The sequence below is a fragment of the Garra rufa genome, chromosome 14 (genome assembly GCF_049309525.1).
Source record: "Garra rufa chromosome 14, GarRuf1.0, whole genome shotgun sequence".
In the NCBI taxonomy this organism is placed as follows: Eukaryota; Metazoa; Chordata; class Actinopteri; order Cypriniformes; family Cyprinidae; genus Garra; species Garra rufa.
Window position 1 is genome coordinate 8,707,007 of NC_133374.1, and position 27,930 is coordinate 8,734,936.

Consider the following 27,930-nt stretch of genomic DNA (forward strand, 5'->3'; position numbering starts at 1 on the left):
CAGGTTTGCTAGTTTTAAATTCCGGAAAAGTAGGACGTACTCTGAGATTTTATTTTATTAATATTTAAATGCTAATAAATTATTGATGCCTTTATAACGGCGAATGGCAAACTAAATTTATCAGAATAATATAATGGGGTTTTGGTGTGCTGGAAATGATTATTCTCTTATGTGAATAAAGATGTGCTATATAGTACAGGTGAGTTATGTTTGATAAGAGATAAGTCAGCCACCTTCATAATTAGTGAGTATTGGCATTGTTAGGAAACTAATAACCAAAACAAAATGACTGAGGAGGGTGGATTATGGAAAACACACAACAGCAGAAACACACAAGGCACACAGTATAAAGATAAAACAAAAGAAAAACAAACTAAAAAGCACATCAAACAGAATATGCAAAAGAAAACAAAATGAATAAGCAGGGTACAATATGGAGAAAACACACAACAGCCAAAACAAAAAATCAAAACACCCAAGCACACAAAATACAGAAACAAACAAACAAAAAAACAAACAAAAAAAAAAAAAACATTGAAAAAGATTTAACAAAACAAATTAAAGACAACAAAAACAATACAAAACATGAGGCAACATGAAAGAAAAAGAAAACAAAAATAAAAGAAACAAAGACAAAACAAACAAACAGAAAAACAAAGATAAAACAAAAGAAAACAGAAAAAACTAAATATACAAAAAAATGATTGAGAATAGAATATTGAAAACACAAATGTAGAAAAAACAAGCAAACAAACAAAAACAGAAAACAAAACAAAAACAATACAAAACAAAACAAGGCAACGGAAAACAAGAAAATAAAAATAAAAGAACAAAAGAATCAAAAACATAAAAATGAAAACAAAATGACTAAGAGTGGCATATGACAAACAAAAATACAGAAAAAAAACAGACAAAAACAAGACTAAATTAAACAAATTAAAGACAACAAAAACAATACAAAGCATGAGACAAAACGAAAGAAAATGAGAAAACAAAAGTGAAAAGAAACACAAAACAAACAAACATAAAAATAAAGATAAAACAAAAGAAAACAAAACAAACAACAAAAATACCACATCAAACAAAAAATACAAATGAAAACAAAATGACTAAACAAACAAACAAAAACAAAGAAAAATACATTAAAAAGATGAAACAAAACAAATTAAAGACAACAAAAAACATGAGGTAAAATGAAAAAGAAAAACAAGAAAAGAAAAAGAAACAAAGACAAAAACAAACTGAAGAACTAAGAAAAAACAAACAACAAAAAAATCACATCAAACACACATACACAAAAATACAGAACAAACAAACAAAAACAGAAAAAACTAAAAAGTGCCAAACAATAAAAGACAAAAAAAAAAAAAAAATCACATCGAACTAAAAATACAAATTAAAACATAATGACTCAGAGTAGAATATGGAAAAAAAAAAAAACACAAAACACAAAAAGACAAAACAAATTAAAGACAACAAGAACAATTCAAAACATGAGGCAAAATGAAAAAAGAAAAACATGAAAAGAAAAACATAAAAAATACAGAATTAAGGCTTGAGTCAATGAATCGCTATTACATTACATGCATAATTTATTAACAACATTTAATAATTTTGGTTCACTAATCCAAGCTGTTAGATTTTTTTTTCTTTCAGTAACATATCCTACTTTCATCCTTCATATGAACGTACACCCGCCACCTGACTACACATCACGACCTCACTTCCTTTTGATTGCTGTGATGGGAAGGAAAGCACGCACCTGCGCGTGGCCTGAGGTGAAGCAGCTGATATCGCACACGGAAACACGCAGCATGATCAAAGCAACCACACGGCTACGTGCTGTTCTTCTTCTTTGGCACTTGTCAGATTTATGGCATGACTTTTTTTGATTGATGGCAACCCGGCACAAACATCCTCAGGGAAACTGATGTGAGATGGCACGACTATTGTTTAATGATCCGAGAGGAAAGTTAAGAGGGTTACAGTGGTTACTGGTGATGTCTGGGTAATATGTCTGGTTTTTAAGAATGTTTGAGATTTAACATCGAGCTAATTAGGTCTCGGTGACAGATTTATGACATGTATTGTCAGAGTTTGTCAATGATAGAATACTTAACATTCCAGACTAATATGCAAGAAAAAGTAAAAAAAAAAAAAACATCCAAAAGAATAAGAGTAATCCTTATAGTTTAACAAATCACAGCTTTAAAAATGATACTACTACTAATAAAAAAATAATATTTAATAAAATAAATTATTATTATTATCATTATTATCAATTGTTAAAACACACTACTAACAATAAATATTATTATTATTATTATTATTATTAGCAGTAGTAGTAGTAGTAGTAGTAGTAGTAGTAGTAGTAATACAAATAATAATAATAATTAGTATTATTATAATTATTGAAAATCTGTAACTTATTATTATCATTATTAAAACAAAAAATAATCTACTACTATTAATAAAATATATTATTAATAATTATCATTAATAATAATAAAACACTATATTCATAAAAATGCTGCTTTAAAAATGATTCATTACTACTAATAAAAAATAAATATTTATTTGTACAATAAATTATTATTATTATTAAAAATACTATTACTAATAAAATAGTATTATTATTATTATTATTATTATTATTATTATTATTATTATTATTATTAGTAGTAGTAGTAGTATTATTAATAATAATAATAAAAATAATTGGTATTATTATAATTATTAAAAATCTGTAACTTATTATCATCATTATTATTATTAAAACAAAAAATAATCTACTACTATTAATAAAATATGTTATTAATAACAATTATCATTAATAATAATAATAATAATAATAATAAAAACAGCAATAATAATGATTATTATTATTATTATTATTATTATTATTATTATTAAAAACATTAATCTACAACTACTAATAAAATTTATTTTTTTATTATTAAGCAATAATAATGAGGATTATTATTATTAAAATTAAATCCACTACTACAAATAAAATATATTATTATTAATAAAAATAACAACAGCAATAATAATATTATTATTGTTTAAAAAACAATTTAAATCCACTACTACTAATAAAATAACTAATAAAAATATTATTAATAATAATAAAAACAACAAAAAATATAATAATTATAATTATTATTCAAACTAATAAAATATATTATTATTATTATCACAATTATTACTATTATTATTATTATTATTATTATTAATAATATAATAATGATATTTATATTATTGAATTAAGAATAATGATAATTATATTATTATTATCATTATTAAAATAAAAAATAACACTACTACTACTAACATATAATATATTTTTATTAAAAATATTAATTGTATTATTATTAATAATAATTTTAATTAATAAATTTAATATTTTACCTATATAAGTATATAATTTAAATCTGCAACACTATATTCATAGTGTAAAGTAAATACTGCTTATTGCTAGCATATAAAACCCTTAAAAATCCTATTATAATACCTGCAAATATAAAGGATTCAAAACACCAACATAAATTTAGTTTGTTTCTCTTGTCTAAAAGAGAAAAGAATATAATGCAGACCAAAAAAAAAAAAAAAAATCTTCCTAGCAGTCTTTTCCTTTTCATTTCCTCAGAAACTGCATACGGCTTTGTTTCGCCAAAAAAAAAAAAAAAAAAAGTTGAGTCCCTCGAGACTGTCTCTCAGCAAAGCAAGACTGCATATAATGAATTGGATGTGCTGGCGGAGACAGAGGCGGGTACAGAGCTCCACATCAGAGAGGACAGCTCCTGCAGAATACCTGCACTACGCCTCAGCGCCTCCTCCAGAGACGACATCCTCTCTAACAACCAGCCACCTAAAACAGATCCCCGAAAATACCACGCTTTCACTCTTCACCGTATAATAATGCTGGCAGCTGCAAAACAATAACAATCCTCCGGCCAACACAAATTCTGGAGCGCGTTCACAAACCCGAATGTTTTTATGCAGCGTGGTTTACCATGAAGAGAACTACCCACAAATTGTTGCTAATTTGGAGTTGGCAGTCACAAACGGCAACGTTTGAAGCTAAAATACTGTAGCTACTATAAATACAAAATCTGACATTTTATGAATTCAATAACGGCTGTTTTTGACACCATCGAAGCGTCTTTCCGTTCCGATAAATTCACTGTTAATATTCACTGCTTGGCTAAATGGAGTTACGCAAGACTGTAAAACACATCCAACACCCTGCTGCCACTAAAGCTGATTTATACTGCCCCGAGCCTTCATCTGCATATCGTTAAGCATCGTAATCATTCCCCTTGACGAGTAGGCGGAGACGCCCGCCTCGGGACACGTGACCTCCGTCGGTGCAAGGGTTTACGGGAGCAAAGTGGAGCAGGACAGTGAGCTCACTACTCGCATTACAACTCCCATAAAACACCCTTACTTTTTCACAAACTCATGGATTGTGTATCAAGCAAAATTGTTGCAGCGATCTGGAATCAGAAACAGCGGTCTAAGCTGTTTTATTCTCTTCAGAAAGGACAAATCTCCGCCTCCGGGTCTGCAAGTAACCCGGCACGACTGTAGTGTCAGTTTGGTTCTGCTGTGGGCAAAAACAAAGGACGATGGTGGAAGAAAGCCGTGAGAGCAAGCTGTTGAGAGTGTTACAGGAGGACACGGCCATTACTGAACAGCACTTGCTTTGTGTTTCAGCAGATATCTCAGTCCAAAGAGATGTCAGAGACGACCAGTGCTACAGCGTTCAGGCAAAAATGCAGCTCAGAGGTCCAGTCCAGCCAAAGAGACTCAGATCTATCTATGCACCCAAGCATACAAGTACAACGATAATAAATACGTCTCTGTCTGATTAGAGCAACACCGCTGGCCCATTTAGTCTCAGACCTGTGGTAAATTGGAGAACAGAGGACTTTTAGTTTCTAACCCCGCAATGTCATACCCTTCACGTGTCCCCGATGACAGACGGCCCATAAAACCCTTTCAATAAGTTGTAAAATGGAAATGGTGCCTCCTGTCTTCAATGGGGAAATGGAGCCATGAACGTGAGATTTATTCAAAATCTTCAAGGGAAAATGTTGGCGATGAAAGCTGTGCTTGAGTAAAATTGCTTCTATTTCGCCATATATAGAATAATAATACTAACACAGTAAAAGCAGTAATATTGTGGAATTGACTATTTTAAATAACTATTTTCTATTTGAAATAGAAATCTTTATTGTAGGGCTGTCTCTAATGATTGAATAATCTGTTGATTATCCTGACGATTAATTGAGTAATCGGATAATTGTAATTATTTTTAAAGTATTAAAAACCGACCTAAGTGAACAATAGTCTTTAAAATGACTTAAAATATGTATTTAATAGCAATGAGGCAATAATAATTTGTTCAAATAAAGTATCAAAAGCAAGTAAAACCATAGTTTTACCGAATAAAATCTGTTTAAACACATAACGTAGTATAAACAATAGAGCTAATGTACATTACGCAATATAACAAATGCCTGAAGAGGGCGTCAACGGCCTGACCACTGTTTTTACACTTTACTACGCAATCTAAACAACATTTAATTCAAATGTGCATTTAATATTTAATATTCGGCAATTTCTTTATGATAGAAAAGCTACTGCCTTTCATAAATATGTGGACAATATGTGGAAAATTGCGATGAACAGTTAGCATATTGAGAACAATATTGATGTATTCTCCTGTGTTTGCATTTATATTTATTTAACTGAATCATAGCGTTTTTGAATTCTTAATAGTATTATTCTTTATTATGATTTTTAAATGGGTTTAATATGTGGAATGCGAGGAATCGTTGCAGCCTGACTTTACTGTCACTTTTCTGCTAAACAAAATACCATTTTTAATAAATTCAATTCAATGACAGTGCTGCTCGGTGCATTTGTTGGGTGCGTCTCAGTGTGTTGTTAAAAATAAAAATTACTTCCTTGTTTACAACCCTGTTTCAGTCTCTTTCAATATAAAAGTCTTCACTGCTCACTGACGCATCTTGTCGCCATCTACTGGCAAAACAATGCAACTAATATCACCATCACGACCACACACACCGTTTCCCAATACTAAATACTACTATTATTTATATAAAATATTATTTATTGAATATTAATATTAATTAAACAGTCAATATTAATTCCGTCAAAAGTACAAAAGCGGTGCTCTGATATACTGAAGTTACATAAAATATGCCCTCAGCCAAAACTATTTGCTATAGAAAAAAAAATGGTTAATGAAACCAAAGACTGCCTGTTAGATTTACCCAAAACAAATTATATCTTATGTTTTACCCCTATAGAGACATCAGAGCCAGCGGCAAATTCGAGGACATCTGGCCGAGGTGAGGCTGCTCTCAGCGGGTTCATGAGTTCCAAACGGCTGCTGACGCCCTGGAGCTTGCATTTCCGAATTTTTTCAAAATAAAAATAGATATTTGCATATGCAGATACTGCATATTTGAAATCTAAACAAGTACATTCTAGCCTAAAAAAACACTTAAAATTACATTCCGTGACACAAAACAGAATTATATATAAAATCAAAGCAGATTTGAGCGTCCACCGTGACACTAACCATGAGTAAATACCACAAGTAGAGCGATACAGTGAAATGGTTGGAGTTACAATATCACTAGAATATCCCACATATATACTCACTTGCCCCCTTTGCTTTGCCCGTTTCTTCTCATAATGGTGATTAGAGTTTTTCCCCAAATGCCTGAACAAACTGGATTTCACTGCGCCCGTTTTCAGGTGAGGTGGTGATAAACACAAGCGCCCGCCACACACGTGAGCATAATGACAAACAATGGTGCTGTTTGCAGACAAGCAGAGCAAAACAGTATTTTACCATGCTAGGGCAAACAAAGCCACCACATGCGGTACACACGTGAATAAACCATGACCGGCTCCCATATAAACATCGGCAGTGCAATCTCAAAGTGCCCGCTGGACTGAAATATGCTGCTTTTAGATTAGAGATCAGTACCTCTGTTTTATTGTCTTATCTTTGCGCCGCACATGCTGTTGAATTGTAATTCGATAATGTGGGTAGATCATATCGTTTGGTGTCTCTGACCAAATGGACTGCATTTTAATTAAGTTTTTAAATAAGAAATTATATCGATTTGTGTCTTGACTTGAGTCTTGAAATGATTTGCAAAAGATGGAAACCCCAGACGGATGAGATAATGAGCAAATGACCACCCCTGCATTGAAAGAACGCAATCTCAACTGGACATCTAACTGTGCGCCAAACTGAGTAGTTCAAAGTTTAGATAAGGGCTTAATGCTCTTTTTGAAGAACTTCAGAATGTTCCTTCAAAGTAGAAAAAGAAATTAATCACAAAAATGTACGCTTACCCGTAACAGAGCTGTCCAAGTTGTCCATGCTGGAGCCTGGCGTGTGTTCGATGCCCCTAATTGGCGGCGACATCTCATATCCTTCGTCCTCCTCCTCATCGTCGTCTTCGTCAGGGAGGTCTGTCTCAATATCGGACACTAGGGTGCTGGAGATGTAGCCCACGGGTGGTGCGGGGGCCTGGGGCGGGTAAGGCCCACCCTGCATGTGCCTACGGAGAATTCAAGAAGTCAAACAAGAGCATACCACGCTTTTTTGCATAACCAAGCAAGAGCTTCAAGGGTTGTCAGCGGGAGACAAAGGGTGTCAATGAGCGACAAGCCTAGACAAAAGAGAAATGCGTGGGGTGTGCTGTCTGTCAGGCGAAATTTGGTATTCCTAGAACATTCCTTGTCATCTCTCCGATGAATTGGGACAATTCGGCTAATTCAGCAGTGCCACGGTTTGCATGTTAACACAATGACCTACTAATTGCAGCTTGAGGAGGATACAATGGCAACCACCACAGGCATGTCTTTGCTGTGGCTGTCACCAACTAGACAGCTAGGTTCGATGACAGCCCTACTGTGTGTCTATATATATGTGTATTGGTGTGTGTTTGTGCAGTGCTGCTACTCCTGCTTTGATGTGGTCTGTGCCAGGATTTGGATATAATTATGGGCTCTTCCCAGTCGTCACAAACGTTCTATGAGCAACATACTCATTATGGCGGCAACATGACATCTTCCTCCTGACAAGTGGAGGCCTTTCCTCACAGTGCCGACTGTAATAAACGGAAGTCGGTTTCTCTTGGAAAGACAGGTTGAAGCATGGGGGCTTTATAAGTATGCGTTATGCATTCTGGAGGAGACGACTATCAATTTTTTTTTATTTAAATGATGCTTTTATTGAAAATGTCTAACAAATGTGGTGCAACAAAAGGCATCCGAGGTGTATATGACTTCCTTCTTTCAAATGAAACCAATTAGAGTTATTTTAAAAATGATCCTGGCTCTTTTTTATAATGGCAGTAGGCGGGTGTTTCTGTTCAGCAGTCCAAAAGAACTCCAATAAAGTTGATGCATCTAAAATAAAAAATGCTTCACATGGCTCCAGGGCGTAAATAAAGGTCTCCTGTAGCGAATCAATGCATTTTTGTAAGAAAAATATCCATATTTAAAATGTAAAGATCACTTTACTCTAGCTTTTAGTTGGATGACGTAGGAAGTCTGCATTGCATGTGCGCCACTGAGAAGTTGCGAATGCGGAAGCACAGAGGAAAGAGCAAAGCGAGGAACAAAACGAGGATTTATAAAGAAAAATGTTGGAGGATTTTGATATAAGCCAAGAGGAGACTGGTTTTCCTTTGCTAAAGTAAAGAAACTTTGCTTCCTTTGCTCCTGTAAACAAACGTTGGTTTTCTCAAGATCAGCAGCACACACGCTATGCATACGTGCTACGTCATCTGCTCGGAACGGCTTGCACATTTGACAGTTAGCGCAAGCTAGATAAAAGTGATTATGTTTCATATATGTATTTTTTTCTTACAGAAATGCATTGATTTGCATGTAGGCATGCTGCATGTGACAGCAGTTAAATCTGTGTCTATCAAGATAAAACCTTAATATTAAACCTATACAATGAGTAAATTTAGAGAAATGCTTAATAAATGCATTACACTGTAACTAAACCCATTAGATTTTAGCCAAATCTACTGTAGATTTAATCAACTAAACTAGACTAAAACTAAAAAATTTGATTAAAACTAAATGTCATTTTAATTAAAAGACTATTACTAAGACCAAATCAAAATTTGCTGTCAAAATTAACACTGCCTTGGAGCCATGTGAAGCATTTTTTTTTTTTTTATAATGGATGGATGTGCTTTATTAGACTTGTTTTGGACTGGTTAACAGAAACACCTGCCCACTGCCATCATACAGCTTGGAAGAGCCAGGACCATTTTTAATATAACTCTGATTGGATTCGTCTGAAAGAAGAAAGTCATATTTTTGGGTAAACAAACCCCTTTAATTCAGTTTGTGTGTGTAAAAAGGAAGCCAGTAACAAAATCTTACCAAGTCTGTTTAGCCATGTCCAACTGGTAAGCACGGGTTAGCTCATCTAGGTGGGCTTGAAGCATGGGCTGTATTTCTTCACGTGGAGATGGGCTCAGTGTGGCCGTGGACTGTTTGCCAAAGGAAACTGCTGCAGGAGAGGAGGCAACACCCCTTATGGGAGGAGTTGGCACCCGTTCTTCCTCTTCCTCCAGCTCATCCTCTAAACCCTGATGGAGGTACGTCTGCACTGGCAAGGGTGGGCCCCAACCATCACTATCATATCTGGAACAGATGAGCATACAAAACAAAATGAAAACGGACCGTGAATAGATCCCTGTGGCACCCCACTAACCGTTGTGTGTTAGGCATGAGAAAAACAAATCTTGTTTTTTTAGAAATGTTAGTCTAGCTAACAGTTATGGATATTGCGAGACTCAGGTGTAAATCTTGGGTTGAATGCAAAAAAATCCAGAGGGATTTTCTCAGCTTTGCTTGTTCTTTAACACAGACTGCGTTTTTTTTTTATTTCCCAGAACTGTGCTTATACATGCTGAAATAATACATGTCATAAAGCCAATGTTCATTAGAGGAATTTGTCAGTGCACATCCCGTAGGACATAACAGTTTTAATCTGAAGCCATTAAAGACAGTGGCGAGATTTACAGCGTAGAAGACTACTCATTTGCCAGAGAGCCTATTAAGCCCGATGACTCTCCGAGATGGAAATTAACAGGGTTGAAAGGCAAGCACACCTCTCCAGCAGGGTATTTAATTTGTATCACCACCTTTGTGTTTTCTTTTAACTGTACAGATGGGGCGACGCTGATGTCAGGCAAGAGTGGAGTACCGACAGAGGCGAAAGTATATTAAAAGTTGCTGAGCGTGAACAGTTTGTCAAACAGGGTTTTAATATTACATCCCGTCTATTTATAATGGACAACAAATAAATCACTTAGTGCTGGCGGCTTGATTAACTCTCTAAGGAATAAATAAATACCATTAGTGGATTTATTGATAATATATTAGCTGGCAAGAACTCATTTTTACCACTTGATTGGAAAAATTCAATGCTTAAAGGATTAGTTCACTTCCAGAAGAATAATTTACAGATTGTTTACTCACCCTTTTGACATTTCTAGAATCTTCTATGGTGCCTGCGAGTTTAAACATCCAAAATGCAGTTTAAATGCAGCTTCGAAGGGCTCTAAACAATCCCAGCTGAGAAAGAAGAGTGTTATCTAGTGAAACAATTGGTTATTTTCAAAAAAATGTACAATTTATATACTTTTTAACCTCAAATGGTCATCTTGTCTAGCTCTGCGATGCACAATGCGTACTCTGTGCACTCCGGTTCAACACAGTTAGGGTATGTTGAAAAACTCCCATCTAATTTTCTCCACCAACTTCAAAATCACCCTACATCGCTGCAGAAGCACCAACCCAGTGTTTACAAAGTGAAGGACAAGCATCATTTACAAAAAAAGGTAAAACAGTGATGTAGGTTGATTTTGAAGAGGACTGAGATAAGAGTTTTTCGACATACCTTAACTGTCTTAAACCGGAGTGCACAGAGTACGCATGTGCATTGATGAGCTAGACAAGATGAGCATTTGTGGTTAAAAAGTGTATAAACTGTGCATTTGAAAACAACTGATCGTTTTGCTAGATAAGACCCTTCTTCCTCGGCTGGGATCGGTTAGAGCTGCATTTAAACTGCATTTTGGAAGTTCGAACTCGTGGGCACCATAGAAGTCCACTATATAAAATTCCTGAAATGTTTTTCAGAAAAAACATAATTTCTTTACAACTGAAGAAAGAAAGGCAAGGACATCTTGGATGACAAGGGGGTGAGTAAATTATCTGTAAATTTTTGGAAGTGAACTAATCCTTTAACTACATGGATTATAATCTCTTGATATAACAGATGTGACCATTGAATTCCCACTATAGATTGTCACTACTAAGTATAGTTGAATGAGTGACTCTGAACCCTACCCTCCTCCGTCATGGTGCTCTGAGGCATAGTGGTCCATCTCTGTGCCTGGAAGAGGGTGGATAGGAGGGGGAGGGAGTGGAACATTAGCCCAGTTGGAGCCATTCATCTTGGTGGGCTTGGCGTTGGCTTTGGTCTTCTTCTTCTTTCCGCCTTTCCCACCTACAGTAGCAAAAGATGGGGATATTTGTTAGAGCTTGAATTTAGAATTTCACATGAGTTTTTACCTTAAAAATAAAACTGATTTATGCCTCACATGACATGTGCTTGAAATTCTCTATGCTAAGTGAAGGCTCTTGCAATGCCACTGTCAAACGCAATTGCTTGTATGCTAGAAAGTACAACTCCTCTGTACACAACTGCTTTCAAAATGTTTCCAAGCCATCACGACCGTAAAAGCAATCTCAAGGCTGTGTGGTGAAAAGAAACAGTTTGCAGCATGTCAATGGCATGTCAATGAAGCTGACGACTCAAAAAAATTACTGAAAAAAACCTTTGACCTCCTTTTAACCATGATTGCTATTCATGCAACTTGCTGGAATAACTTTGCTTAGAATTCTGATTCTATTCTATGAATATGCTCTTCGTTTTCTTTACTATTTGGAAACAGTATGTGTCAAAGACGGAAAGACAAAAAAGCCTGTTGAATTTGAATATTATGCATCCGCAATCTCCCTGGACAAAAGATTTGGCAAATTACACACTTGCCCAAGAACTAGTACGAAGGATAGTAATTAATCACCCTTCTGTCACAATCTAATTAACAAAACCATCTAAATGTAACGGCCATCAATGCCAGATGAAGACATTTGGGACGAGAAAGTGATGTATATGCGTGTCCTCCGCAGACTACATGCAGAGGCGGCAGGATTCATTACTGTAAATTATTAATGCCGCCGCTGGCAAACTCGACATGACCAGTGCAATGCTGCATGTTGCCAGATCCTCCCGCGTTTCAAGCCAGGCATAAAATAGCTGAGGCTGATGGAGTCAGACACACGGCCAACTGCAAACGGGGGGGAAAACCTTCACTGGCAGCACTTGAGCTGTATGGGATCCTATCTGTCATCATCTGCCTCTGTCTGCCAATGGCCTCTAATCGTCCCTGCCGCCTCGAAATGTTCCGATTCAGGCAACCCTGTGGCTTCAAACATCGTGTTATTTAATATGATGCCAGGCCTTTGACAGGGCTATACATTAAGTCCAAGAAACTCTTCATAAAAGCCATGTTGAATCACATTCAAGGGCTATGAATAGACCATCTTCCTTGGATCTTAAAGGAATATTCCACCCAAAAATGAAAACGATCAGGTAGTTCCAAAACCATACGACTATCTTTCTTCCGTGAAAACCAAATAGAGAAATTTGAAGAATTGTGCTGGTCAATGAGTTGAATTAAAGACTGAGGCTGTCACGCTTTAAAAAAGATGCAAATGCAACATAAAAGTTCATAAAACTCAGTTCAGACCAGCATTTGAGAACTAGTTCAACCAAATGATTAATAGTTGATATAGGTCATAAAAACTTAATTGCTCACAAAATGGACTGATTTGGCTTTTGAGTTCAGTATATTAAACACTAGACTTAATCAGTGCTGTTACTGTTACCTAAAATTGTTAACTCAAAATACTCAAAACAGCATAAAAGCCATGTTGAATCTCATTCAAGAGCTATGAATCTTAAAGGAATATTCCACCCAAAAATGAAAGCGATCACGTTGTTCTAAAACCATTCGACTTTCTTTCTTCCGTGAAAATCAAATAAAGAAATTTGAATAACTGAGCTGGTCACGCTTAAAAAAAAAAGCAAACGTAACATAAAAGTTTGTGTCGAGAACAGTTCCAAATGTAAGTAATTTATGGATAGTTATTAACTAGTTCTTCTTGGTGCATTAAGAAACTTCATGAGACGTGTCAAACAACGCAGTTCCAGCAAAAAAGACACAAATGCAACAAAAAATTACAAATAGTTTGTGTGAAAAACAGTTCCAAATGTAAGTGATTTATTGATAATTTCAGTTTAAACCATGCCTAACTGAATTGCTCACAAAACTCGCTGATTTGGCTTGTAAGTTCAATTTATTCAACAATTAATCAGTGTTAATTGTGTTACAGTGTTATTGTTAACTTAAATGTATAAAAAATATTACAAATGTTTTTATTAATTAATTGAAGCTGAAATAAAATAAAATATAAATATTAGATGAAAAAAATAAATATAAAGTTAAATCTAAAATAAATATATAAAAAATGGCAAAAGAACAAAAAAATATTAAACCTTAAACTAAAATAAATCTGAAAACTGAGAAAAATGTTGTTCCAAACTAGTAATAAATACTATAATTGTATATAAATAATATTAAAACAAGTGACTTTTTGTTGAATAAATGCGTGTTCCTCATAAAAAGCTATCATATGTGACCCTGGACCACAAAACCAGTCATAAGGGTCAATTTTTCTTTTAAATTGAGATTTATACATTATCTGAAACTAAAATAAGCTACAAATATGCTTCCCATTGATGTATGGTTTGTTAGGATAGAACAATATTTGACTGAGATACAACTATTTGAAAATCTGAGGGTGCAAAAAAAAAATCTAAATATTGAGAAAATCGCCTTTAAAGTTGTCCAAATTGAGCTCTTGGCAATGCATATTACTACTCAAAAATGAAGTTTTGATACATTTACAGTAGGAAATGTACAAAATATCTTCATGGAACATGATCTTTACTTAATATCCTAATGACTTTTTGACATAAAAGACAAAATTGATCATTTTGACCCATACAGCGCTACTTAAGACTGGTTTTGTGGTCCAGGGTCACATATGGCTTCAGAAGACTTGAAATACAGTCTTAAGGACCACTTTTATGATGCTTTTTTGTCCTTTACGTTCGCACAGTACCTAGAGAGACACCAGATATGGAAAACCAGTATAATGTTAAAAATAAAAGTGTGTCAAATTGAAAAATGTCACACTGGTTTGAAGTGTTTTCAAAATTAAAATTTTTAGGTGCACTGTTCCTTTAAGAAAAGCAAAAACAAGTGTGAAAAAGCGAGCGTGAGAGGATGAGCCGTAGCTATGCACAGTTTAAGGGAGATTTGTCATACGGCGGCTGACGTTTATGATACTCCCGGCAGCCGGCCTATTAGAGAGCGTTCTCATCGGCGGAACTTCTCGCTGACGGTGCGCTATTGTTCTGACGGGCGAGGGAGAGCGGGAGGCATTAGGAGTCTTGCGGAGGGATGGAAGTGTCAAACGAAGATGAATAAAGCATGCTAGTAATAAAAAAATAACAACAGGCCAGAGGCAGAAGTGGCTGGAGTGGGGGGAAGTAATTGGGTTTCCTAATCGTTCCTCTGGGTGACGCGCGGCATCAGCCAATAAATGGAGAGATGGTGTGATCACTCAATCACTCCCTCACTCCTCTCTCACTTTCCTCCTTTCTTTCTCCCTCTGTTTGTGGAGCAGAGGGCATCAATAATGTAAACGAGTCTCTGCTGAGGAGTCGGGGCAGCTCCTGAAATTACCAACGTAAGATATGTGAGGAAAACAGAGAGGAAGGGCGTCGTGGGACGCCGACTGACAAACGTGAGGTCGCTTTCTGAATTAGGCCAAAGCAGGCCGGCGAAGAGGCGAAGGAACTTGGCTGGGGTTCATAACTTATAAAGTTGCACACCATTAACACATCAATAAGATTGCTCAACTCGGACCTGTTGTATCTTGTACAATGAATTATGATCTAATTGTATGTTATGGTAGGAGAAAGACGTAATAACAGTATTTGAAAATAATTAGCTTTTAATGGGGCAGTACACAAACTTTATGGGCTTTCTATTATTTTTTTTTTAATTTTTTTTAATGAATGTATGATATTTAAGGTCAATAATGTTTTTTAATTAATATTTTGCATTTTTATGGGATTTTTATAGTACTGCTATGTTTATGGAATAGTTATGACCCATTCATTTCCTGTTAACCTCAAGCACAGACCTGAAAATAACATTTCCATCTTCTTAAGTTTGGACTCTTTCAAAGAAGACTCCTGGTAGATCATTTCTGAAGTGAAAAAGTTAAAGTAAAACCAAAATTTTCTAAGTTTAAGTTGATTGTTATTATTAAAAATGCACAAAAATACTATTTTTAAATTTATATTAAATATATAATTTCCTTTTTTTTAATTAATGTACAATATTTAAGGTCAATAATGTTTTTTTATTAATATTTTGTATTTTTAATGTGTTTTTTTTATGGTTTAATATCATTTAAGATTTTATGACAGTTTAAGTTTGGTCTATTTTTAAAGAAGATACCTGGTAGATTCTTGCTGAAGCAAAAAAAGTTAAAGTAAAACAAATGTTTTCAAAGTTTAAGTTGATTATTATTATTAAAAATGCACAAAAATACTATACTTAAATTTATATGAAATATATTTTTTCCTTTTTTTAATTAATGTACGGCATTTAATGTCAGTAATGTTTTATAATTAATATTTTGTATTTTTAGGGCATTTTTATGGTACTGCACCTGGCAGATTATTGCTGAAGTGAAAAAGTTAAAGTAAAATAAAAGTTTTCCAAGTTGAAGTTGATTATTATTATTATTAAAAATGCACAAAAATACTATTTTTGAATCGTTGAGTTAAAAATTTGAAGTTGATATCGCAAAAAAAAGCGTTTTCAGTAAGATTTTGTTTGCCTGCACTACCAAACACTTCCACTAGATGAAATTTGCTTCCCATTTATTGACCACTAACAGCACAAGTGTGACTATTTTTCAGAATCATGTCCATGATTTTTGGTTCACATAGCAAGTGCCAAAACCTTTATCAAAATTCATACCATTCTAATGTAAAAGTAAAAATTAGAAGAAAAAACACCAGCGGGTTTAAAATTAAGCGTTTCTGGTATTCTCTATTAATACTTTAGTTCCTCACAACTCTTCACATGTGAAAGGGAAATGGCGCATGACACAATCCACTCAACCTTTATCTTCTGCCTCCGTTTGACCTGTTGCACAAGCTGTAATTCCAGCAAAGCACCTTTTGACATTGTCATTAACCTTGTGTTAACGATGTCACTGTGTTTTCGATTTCAGCATAGGTTTGTTTTGTCACAGGTTACTGTCGCAACGTTAAAGAAACCACTGGGAAATGTATGCACACACTTGATTTGAGCTGATTCCTCCCTTTAATGGTTACAAGCTACAATAAAATTCATGTACTGAAAATTACAATGTCATTTATAGGACACAGAGACGGCCCCCATCCTCTCGTCTCGCTGTCCATGTGGCTCTCTTTCTCCTCTCTAATCAAGTTTCATGCCAGTGCTTTAACTGTGCAGTAATCCAACGCAGCCTCAGACATTAGATGGGAAGCTCTCCAAGCATCTGGCTCAAGTGTTTCATGAGCTACAATTAGGACTCCAAGGGTAGATTTAGGTCAAACATCTCAAGCTCTTCAGGCGAGGATTGTCTACAAGATAGAGATCAGTTGACCAAATCGAATCAATCTGATCTCGTTTAACCTTTGTACAGCATGTTAAGGGCTGTAATGATGTAACGTGGTATCACAAGTGTGCTTTATATGTAGCAACATGATTACCATGAAAACTGTTGTCGTATTTCATTATTCAGAATTCAGACAAATTATATATATATATATATATATATATATATATATATATATATATATATATACACATACATACATACATACACATTTTAATTCAATTCTGTATTCATAAAATGTAATTTTTAATTTATTTTTTTTTAGAATTCTTTGAAAAAGCATTTAGCGAAAACAGCTAAATCCAGTTGATTTAGAAAAAATGGCTAAAAACGATCTGAAACAAGTTAAAACCTGTTGATTTAGCTAAAAAACAAAAAACAAAAACAAACAAACAGTTGATTTAGGAAAAACAGCCAAAAACAGCTAGAACTAGCTGATTTAGAGAAAAAATGCTAAGAAAAAAAGTTAATTTAGCAAAAACCATCCAAAACCAGTTAAAACCAGCTGATTTGGCTAAAAAACAGTGAGAACCAGTTGATTTAAGAAAAACAGCTAAAACCAGACCATTTAGTTAAAGCTAGTTAAAACCAGCTGGTTTAGGTAAAAACCATGTAAAACCAATTGATTTAGAAAAAAAAAAACAGCTAAAAATCAGTTGAGATAAAAATGTTAATTTAACGAAACCAGTTAAGACCAGTTTATTGAAGAAAAAACAGCTAAAAATCAGCTAAAACCAGCTGATTTAGCAAAAAAGAGTTCAGAAAAAAGAGTTAATTTAACGAAAACCAGTTAAAACCAGCTAAAACCAGTTGATTAAGGACAAAAACCAGCTACAAATCAGCTAAAACCAGTTAACTTACCTAAAAACCAACTAAAACCAGTTGATTTAGGAAAACCAACTGCTAAAAACCAGCTAAAACAAGCTGATTATAAAAAAAAAACAAAAAAAAAAACGGTTCATTTAATGAAAACCAGTTAAAACCGGCTAAAACCAGTTGATTTACCTAAAAACCAGCTAAGGCCAGTTGGTTTAGGAAAAAACAGCTAAAAATCAGCTAAAACAAGCTGATTTAGCAAAAAAGAGTTCAGAAAAAAAGAGTTAATTTAACGAAAACCAGTTAAAACCAGCTAAAACCAGTTGATTAAGGACAAAAAACAGCTACAAATCAGCTAAAACCAGTTAACTTACCTAAAAACCAACTAAAACCAGTTGATTTGGGAAAACCAACTGCTAAAAACCAGCTAAAACAAGCTGATTATAAAAAAAAAACAAAAAAAAAAAAACGGTTCATTTAATGAAAACCAGTTAAAACCGGCTAAAACCAGTTGATTTACCTAAAAACCAGCTAAGGCCAGTTGGTTTAGGAAAAAAACAGCTAAAAATCAGCTAAAACAAGCTGATTTAGAAAATAAAACTAAGAAAAAACTATTTATTTAATGAAAAACAGTTAAAATCAGCTAAAACCAGTTGATTTAGAAAAAGTAAGCTAAGAAAAAAGTTAATTTAACAAAAACCAGTTCAAACCAGCTAAAACCAGTTGATTTAGAAAAAAAAAAAAAACAGCTAAAACCGGCTGATTTACCTAAAAACCAGCCAAATCAGTTGATTTAGAAAAAAAACTGCGAAAACCAGGTAATTTTACGAAAACCAGCTAAAACCAGCTGATTTAGATAAACCAGATGATTTAGGAAAAAACAGCTAAAAGCCATCTAAGACCAGTTAAAACCAGGGTTAGATAATGAATTTATAGAATCTAAACATTATTATGTAAAGGTTGATGCTCAGAATCAAATAATACAACAGCAGAATCATATTGTACTGCTAGAAACCAGCTGGACTTTTCTATCCAGGTCATCTTACAATGGCTGTAGATCCAGTGGACTCGCCAGCTATAAGGAAAACAGTTATCATCACACAAACCCATACTATTGACAGTAGAGAGCAGGAGTCATGGCGTGTGCACCACGGTTAGTGGAGGTGAAAGGGGAGAGGGGTAGACTGAAGGAAAGATGCGGGTGGGCTGCTGACCGGTGAAATACCAACCTGACAGACTGTTGCTCCGGTCTGAGCTGTTGTGGGAGCTGGTGGTGCTGAAATCCTGTGATTGGTTGTGCGGCATTCTATTAGACAATCCGTCAGCCAATCGGTAGTCAGGAATGAAAAGGAGTGCTAGTGGAGGCGAAGGGCAAAAAAGTGGCATCAGGTGGAGGGCAAGATGGCACAAGCGCATGCAAGGGCGTGCAGTTAGAGCACCAAGCAAAGCACTGATCTCACACACAACTCCGATTTCAAAATCCTATTCTTTCTAATCTATCAATGATGATAACACACATTATTTTTAATATTTTTCCTTGCGTTTTATTCTATTTTTTTAGTAAGTGATATAACTTTATTGCTATAAATAATTTTAAATGACCGAAGATTATATCAAATATAATAATATATACAATTATTTATTTTAATATTTATTTTATTTTTCCCCAAAAATATGTATTTATTCAATTATTTACATATTTATTTATATATTTATTTTGTAATAAATTATATAACTTTATTGCAACAAATAATTGTAAATTATTGATAATTGTATAAAATATAAAAATATATAAAATAAATGTATTATACTATGCAATATTATAATAACAATTTTTACCCCCAAATTATTTTATAAATTAAATTAAATTATTTATGAAATAAATGTTTAATAATTAAAAATATTTCTATACGTTTTTATATATTTATTTATATATTTACTTTGTAATATGTTACATAACTTTATTGCTACAAATAACTGTACATTTTTGTTAATTGTATAAAATTATATATATATATATTAGTGGTGGGCCGTTATCGGCGTTAACGTGCTGCGTTAACGTGAAACTCTTATCGCGCGATAAAAAAAATATCGCCGTTAATCTATTCTCAAATTTGGGTTGGGAGCTGGGTCTAAACTACGCAAGCTATGATGACTTTCACCTTGATAGTTTAACGCGGATGTATACCGAAGAAGACTGTAGAATATGGTCGCGCGTTTAAGTCTCCTCCGCCAAAACACAGACGGGATCGCGTCGTCCTCCATTCATAAAAACCGAATCTACTATAGCGAAATGCCACGTAAATTGGTCGTTTTTTGGATTCATAAATCAAATGTTGGTCAGTCACTTAATTCAAATCGCGATATGGACTAGTGTCTGTGAAAGCTGAAATGCAAAAAGACCGTTTTAATATGAATCCGATATGTTCCGTTTGCCTAGCTGTATGTATGCATTGCGGAGACGAGCTTTTACTACACGCATACTGAAACACACGTGACGTTCCCGGTAATTTTTGGCATTTTCATCTCACATGAACAGATAAACTCAATCTCCCAAACTGCTGTGAGTGTCACTTTTACCGTTTCATTTGAGAAAACTAGCATCATATCAATATCATACTGTATGACACAGAAACTTCACGGCAACCTGTCAAAATAAAAGTACGGTGTAACATGTAATGGGCTGGGTAGGTGTTGACGTTAAAAAAACCACAATCTAATAGGGAGAAAAAATAATTTCATTGTTAGTTAGTTAGTAAACACAAGTACATCTAATTGAACATAATTTATTTTCATCAACAAATTATCATAGAACAGCTTTATGAGCTTTATGATCCATTCTCAAAGACTTTAAGTCATTATTTGGGTAGCACACATATTCTGAATGCCTTCAGCAGAATTCAAATTAGCCATTTTAATCTAGATTAATCTAGATTAATTCCAAAATTTAATCTAGATTAATCTAGATTAAAAAAATTAATCTATGCCCACCCCTAATATATATATATATATATATATATATATATATATATATATATATATAATAAATATTATAATAGATAAATATAATATAATTATATAAAAGTTGCTGCCCTCATGTTCTAAATCAATTTCTTTCTTTATGTATTTCTGCATTTCTTGGATGCTGCCTATTTAGGTAGCAGACATCATGGCAACTCACTAGTTTCTGGAACAGAGCCCTAATTGCTTTAAAATCTCTCAATTTGTCTAGTTTCTTTGGAAAGTGTCTCATTCAGAGGTTAACAGCATACATTAGTGCTAATTTTCCTGGAATTAATTCTATTTGTTGGCAAGTTAACCAGTTCATGGAAACATTTATACATGTGATTTACAGTAATTTCATAGTTAGAGGTTTATTCAAGTCCAAATGAAAGCGGAAGCCGTTTTTAATTGCGTTAAGGAACATCTACAATTTATCATTCTGTTCAACAGCGGTGAATAAGTTCATTAATATGGATAGTAGTACTTTTTTGATTAAAAAAAAAGCAGAGTGCATTTGTCTAAGAGCTTTTCAAAATAGAATAAATCTTGGCTAACGATGTTACATTCTTTTAGCCCAAAGACAATCTGAATAATAAATGCGGTTGGTCAGAAACACATTCAAGGGTCATGGATTTTGTTATGGGCCAATGATATACAGTCGTATTGTTCCTGAATGTCAAAAAAATGCAACGTTAATACAACGGTGGTCAAATTAACACTGATACAAACCTCAGGCAATATCCAGAAATAGAGCAACTGGCTGCGTTTCAAAACATTTTGGAAATGCACAAACAAGCACACACACACACACACACACACACACACACACACACACACACACACACACACACACACACACACACACACACACACACACACACACACACACACACACACACACACACACACACACACACACACACACAGCCTGACTCACTGTTGTTGCAGGAGTTCTTGTCTGGCAGTGAGTAGCCCAGGCTGGCCATTTCCTGCTTGGCCTGTAGAGAGGTCTTCCACTGGGCCTCGGGCAGATCGACGGCCAGCTCATGAATGCTGTTAGAGTGGAGGATCTGGGTTGTGGCGTAGGGTGTGGCCTGGGAGGCGGGGCTTGGACTGCCGTATCCACCTTTGGTGGTGAAGTCGATGCTGCTGTAAATGGCTCCGTCTGACAGCATGGTGCCCGTCTTGTCAGCCTGGGCGCTGGGCATCACGTCTGAGTGGAACAGGAAGATAGAGGGAAGGGAAGACAAACCAGATTGTGAGGTTAATGTGGTGTTAGGGAAGACATTTGGGGAGAAGAAGTGATGTCAGTTTTGCAAGAAATCAAAACATTTCAATGCATTTCTACAAACTCCTTCTCAAAAAGTTTGATATATATATTTTTTTATTTTAAATATTATGTATTATTTATTTCCAGATTGTAGGTCAATAATAATAATAATAAAAATAAATAGTTTTTATTATACTAAATTATTATTATTAATTACAAGAATACTTAATAAAATTTGTAACAACAGCAACAACAACAATAATAATAATAATAATAATAATAATAATAAATCTAATAGAAATTATAAATATATACAACTACAGGAATACTTAAAAATAATGCACATAAAAACAGAAAATAATAAATATATAAAACTACAAGAATACTTAATAATAGTGCACATAATAATAATAATAAAAATAATATATAGCTTTTAATATACTACATTAATAATAATAATAATAATAATAATAATAATAATAATAATAATAATAATAACAACGATAACATGGTTTTAAACATACGAAATTAATAATAAAAATAGAAATTAAAAATATATACAACTACTGGAAAACTTAAATATATACAACTACAAGAATACTTAATAATAATAATAATAATAATAATAATAATAATAATAATAATAAATTGTTTTTAATATACTACATTAATAATAATGATAACATGATTTTAAACAAACTAAATTAATAATAATAATCACAATAAAAAACAACAATTATAAATTCTTAGAAATTATAAATATATACTACAAGAATACTTAATAATAATGCATCTAATAATAATAATAATAATAATAATAATAATAATAATAAATTGTTTTAAAAATACAAAATGAATAATGATTATTATAATAAATTGTTTTTAATATACTAAATTAATAATAATAATAATAATAACAACATACTGTATTAACATACAAAATTATTATTAATAATAATAATAGAAATTATAAATTATAAATATATACAACTACCAGAATATGTAATAATAATGCAAATAATAATAATAATAAAACAACAACAATTATAATAATGCTCAGACAATTATGAAATTCTGACACTATGGTATCTAAAGGGTGTGAAATAACAATAACAATATTATTGATATAAATTCTAAAATTCTACAACTATAAGGACACTTAATAATAAATGTATTATTTATAGTAATAACAACAATAATTACAAATCATGTTTATTTTAGTAAATAATTATTATTATATACATATTTTAGTTGATATATTACTTAATTTGTACTATAATATAAATTGAAGAAAGCGATAGATTAATCCTACTGAAAGTCTGTGAAAATGCAATATTTTCAGTGTGGACAGGCCTTTAGTTTCTTTCCATTCTTTCCATTTGACTCATTGCTGCTTAGTTCTTTTTGCATTTTTTCTTTGCACTTGTGAAGGAGGAAATAATGCTGTAACTCCACATGAGTGTGTATATGCGTGTACTGAAGAGAAAATGATATACAGCAGCTGCATCTGCGGCTGTCCTTCACGACTCACTGCTCCACCACCATCTTTTCCTCACACTCCCCCCTCCACCACCACCACTCTCTCGGCCCTTCCTCTGTCTGACAGTGGGTCAGAACCATAGCCATTAGTTTCAACATGACAGCAGGATGCGGGTGGCGATATAAGTCAAAAACGGCCGATGCAATATGCATACAGGTGTTCATCTTACGGACAACACCAGGACACCCAGAATGAATCATTGCCCGGAAATATAAAAGGCGAAGAGGACATTTTCTTTCAACTGATGGAGAGAGCTTGCTTCTAACACTTTGAGTTTGAACTCTTGACTACAACCAGTTTTGCCAATTTAATGTGTCCTAAATTCCTAGGCGATGCAGCAATGGGTCTGAGAGTCGATTTACCTCCACGGCCGAAGTTGTTGAGGTCATTGGGTCCTCCAGAACCACTGTTAACAGGCAGACTGGTGGCCGGCCAGGAGTCGGCGAGCCATGGGTATCCCGAATCACTGGCATTCAGCAGACCAGGACGACTGCGGGAACATAAACCATGCATGTGAGACTTATATTTCATTATATTCTGAGTTTCCACACTGTTTAAGCAATGAATTTTTAAATATGCTTCCAACTCGTTTGTGATTACTGGATATGGATTTGACGAGACAGATAGGGTAATTTAATAATTGCGAAGCGGTTTGACTGAAAACAAGAATTCAATTGCAAATCAAGCCTTGCGAGTATATGAATGTTTTATTCATAAGCGCTATAAAGGTATATTTATATGTGTATTCAGTACAGAAATCTAAAAATGCTAAAATATTTAATCGATTCAAAATAATAGTTTATAAAGTTTGCATACTATATGTGTGTGTACTGTGTATATTTATTATGTATATATAAAGACACACATACATGTATATATTTTTATATTTGTATGTATTGTATGTATTTGTATGTAAACATAATTTATATATATATATATATATATATATATATATATATATATATCATATAAATCAAACAAATTTTTCCTTAATATAGACACGTATGTGTGTGTATTTATATATACATAATAAATATACACAGTACACACACACACAGTATGCAAACGTAAACTTTTATTTTGAATTAATTATTCGCAACTAATCGTTTTGCAGCTAAAATAATAATAAAAAATATAATTTACAACATTAGTAATTTGCAACTTTTCCTTCTCTTTCTTTTTCTTTCTTTCTTTCTTTCTTTATTTCTTTCTTATTTAGCCTAATTTAAAATTGAATTTAAAGAAAACTATGGAAACTATAAAAAAGTTGATTAAAATTATTATTATTAATATTTTTAAATAACTACAAGAATACATTTGTATGAATAATAATAATAATTGTATTAAGTACAAGTATTAAACTTAATTTTATCTATAATAATAATTATTAATATCATGTTTAGATATTTTTAATGGAATACAATAATAATAATAATAATTATTATTAATATATACTATATATATTTAATGATAAGTATATGAATTATAATTAAAATCTTTGTTTAATTAAAATGTTTGTTGTATTTGTATGATAATAATAATAATAATAATAATAATAATAATAATAAGAGTATAATAAGGATGTATTATTGTTATTAATATTGTTGCTATTACTATACAATTACAATAATGCATTCATAATAATAATAATATTAAAATTAAGTATAATACTTATACTTAAAATATTATTATAATAATAATTATAATAATACAATTAAGTATAATAGTTATACTTAAATTATAATTATTATTATTATAAAAAATATAATATTAATAATAATACTTGTATTAGCATTTTTTTAATATAATGGACTGAAGGTATAATATTATTATTATTATTATTGTTATTATTATGCCTAATGCTCAGATTAATAAAAAAACATTATCAGTGTGAAATTATTATATACTGTACATTTATGATAAATTAATAAATAAATTATTATTTATTAATAATAAATAAATAAATAAATAAATGTATTGTTGAATTATGAAATGTTGGTGTCTAAATTAGTGTAAAATAATAATAATAATCTCAATCTAAGATTTTCCAACATGACTTTAAAAAATGAATTAAACGCATGACAGAAATCCAAATAAAGACAAAAGACACAAAGACAAACAAATGTTGTGTGTGACACTCTCATGACAACAGAAAATGCTTATTTTTCTAGGATTTTCCTAAAGAATATCTTTTCTTATTTGATAAAACACTGGTAGTACAGCAGGGCCCACTCACTTTAAACCTGAAAAATCTCAAAAAGCTTTAGGATTTTAAACAAAGACTGCATTTGTCATTGTAGCTGCCTAAGAAAACACACAAAGCGAACACCCTTCAGTACATGCCGACACACACCCTCAATTAACAGATCCCCCCACTATAACATACCATCTTCAGCTCACCCAACTCCTGTGTTTTACAACACACTCCTCCACATCTGACAACCGCGTGTGTGTTTGAGCTCTCACATAGGAGGTTTCATTTAACAGGTGTTGTGCGTCTTCCCAAGGGTGTGTGTGGCGTAAAGGCATCATTAAGACTTTAAGCTGTCACGGGTGAGTGCTGTGGGCCATTACCACCACTTTACTGTGCAATCACCTCGCTGATGCTTGTTGCCATGGGCAACAGATGCTGAGGAGAGCTTGTGTTTTTACCCCCATCCCTTCATTTGTGCAGCTAAAGCCACACTCCCACTATAAAAACGGCTGTTTTTTTTTCTCTTCAGAATGAGCGTGGATGGAAATAAAGAGCCATTGGTTGAGGAAGGCTGGGAATGTAACAATAGAGGACTGGAGAAAAAGTGGAGAGGTGGATGAATGAAGCGCTCAAGGACTCCTTCATTTTTCGGCCCACATCTCTGTATTTGGCCTTTCATCATTGTTAGAGGAGCAATTTGCGGTCATGGTCGTGGAGATGGAGCAATGCCGGTACGAACGGAAGATTTTGAAAGAGCACAAAGACAAGAGCGCAAACCAAAAAAGACATTTTTAAAAGCAAGTCAGTCCACTCAGCGGCCATCTTGGTAACGCTCCATGGGCGGAAATATTTCTGAACTGGATTTTTCTTTTGAATTTGTGCACTTATATCTTCTTCCAAAGAAGATTCATTGTTATTACAAAGATAAACAAACAACAATAAATAAATAAATAAATATTAAAAAGTATTTCTAAAATATACTGTAAATATGAATTTACCTACCCTTATGTTTTTTTAATAAATAAATAAATGCATAAATACTTTATATAAAAATAAGTAATGTAATAAATGACCCAAATTATTGTTGTTGTTATTATTTTGTACAAATAAATTCAACAAACAATAATAGTAGTTATGAATAAATAAATAATTATTTTAGTGTTTTAGATGACATTTTAATTATAATTCTGTTATTTAAATAATGATAATAAAAATAATAAATTATTCATTATTATTAGTAGTAATAGTATTGCACAAACAAATAAACAATCAATAATAGTTATTATTGTACATAAATACATAATTATTATTATACAAAAAATACAATATACAATATTAGTAGTAGTAGTAGTAGTAAATAAATATTGTTTAAAAGAGAGTTTTAAAATTTTAAAGATTTTTATTATAATTCAGTCATTTAAATAATAATAAATAAAATAAATAATATATTTATTGTTATTATAATTATTATACAAATAAATAAACAATTAATAATAGTTATATCTATAAATAAACTAATTATTATACAAATAAATACAACAATAATAGTTGTAGTAATAAATAAATTATAAATTAGTCATTTAAATAATATAATAATAATAATAATAATAATAATAATAATAATAATAATAAAATTATTATTATTATTATTATTATTGTTATTATTATTATGTAAATAAATACAACAAACAATAATAGTTGTAGTAATAAATGAATAAATATTGTTTAAAAATGATTTTAAATGATAAATTAGTCATTTAAATAATAATAATAATAATATAATAATAATATTAATATTATTATTATTATAAACAATATCTGTGATCCCTTATGGCAAGAATAAATAAATAAATAAATATATAAATAAATAAATAACATATATATATATATATATATATATATATATATATATATATATATATATATATATATATATTATATATATATATATATATATATATATATATATATATATATTAATATATATATATATATAATATATATATATATATATATATATATATATATATATATATATATATATAATATATATATATATATATATATATATATATATATATATATATATATATATATTATATATATATATATATATATATAATATATATATATATATATATATATATATATATATATATATAT

At 32.2% G+C, this 27,930-nt stretch overlaps 1 protein-coding gene across 5 annotated transcripts in view; it reads right to left on the minus strand.

The window, feature by feature from the left end:
• robo2 (roundabout, axon guidance receptor, homolog 2 (Drosophila)) overlaps positions 1–27,930 on the minus strand; it is a 67,245-nt gene that overhangs the window by 5,906 nt on the left and 33,409 nt on the right. For 3 of the 5 annotated variants that reach the window (XM_073817301.1, XM_073817305.1, XM_073817300.1), the window contains 6 exons: positions 23,936–24,063; positions 21,701–21,976; positions 18,990–19,115; positions 11,437–11,596; positions 9,460–9,723; positions 7,405–7,613 (listed from right to left, as the gene is read on the minus strand). In XM_073817301.1, coding sequence (XP_073673402.1) covers positions 7,405–7,613; positions 9,460–9,723; positions 11,437–11,596; positions 18,990–19,115; positions 21,701–21,976; positions 23,936–24,063 — 1,163 coding nt within the window. The remainder of the gene's footprint in view (positions 1–7,404; positions 7,614–9,459; positions 9,724–11,436; positions 11,597–18,989; positions 19,116–21,700; positions 21,977–23,935; positions 24,064–27,930) is intronic. The other 2 variants (XM_073817303.1, XM_073817302.1) reach the window with 1 other exon arrangement.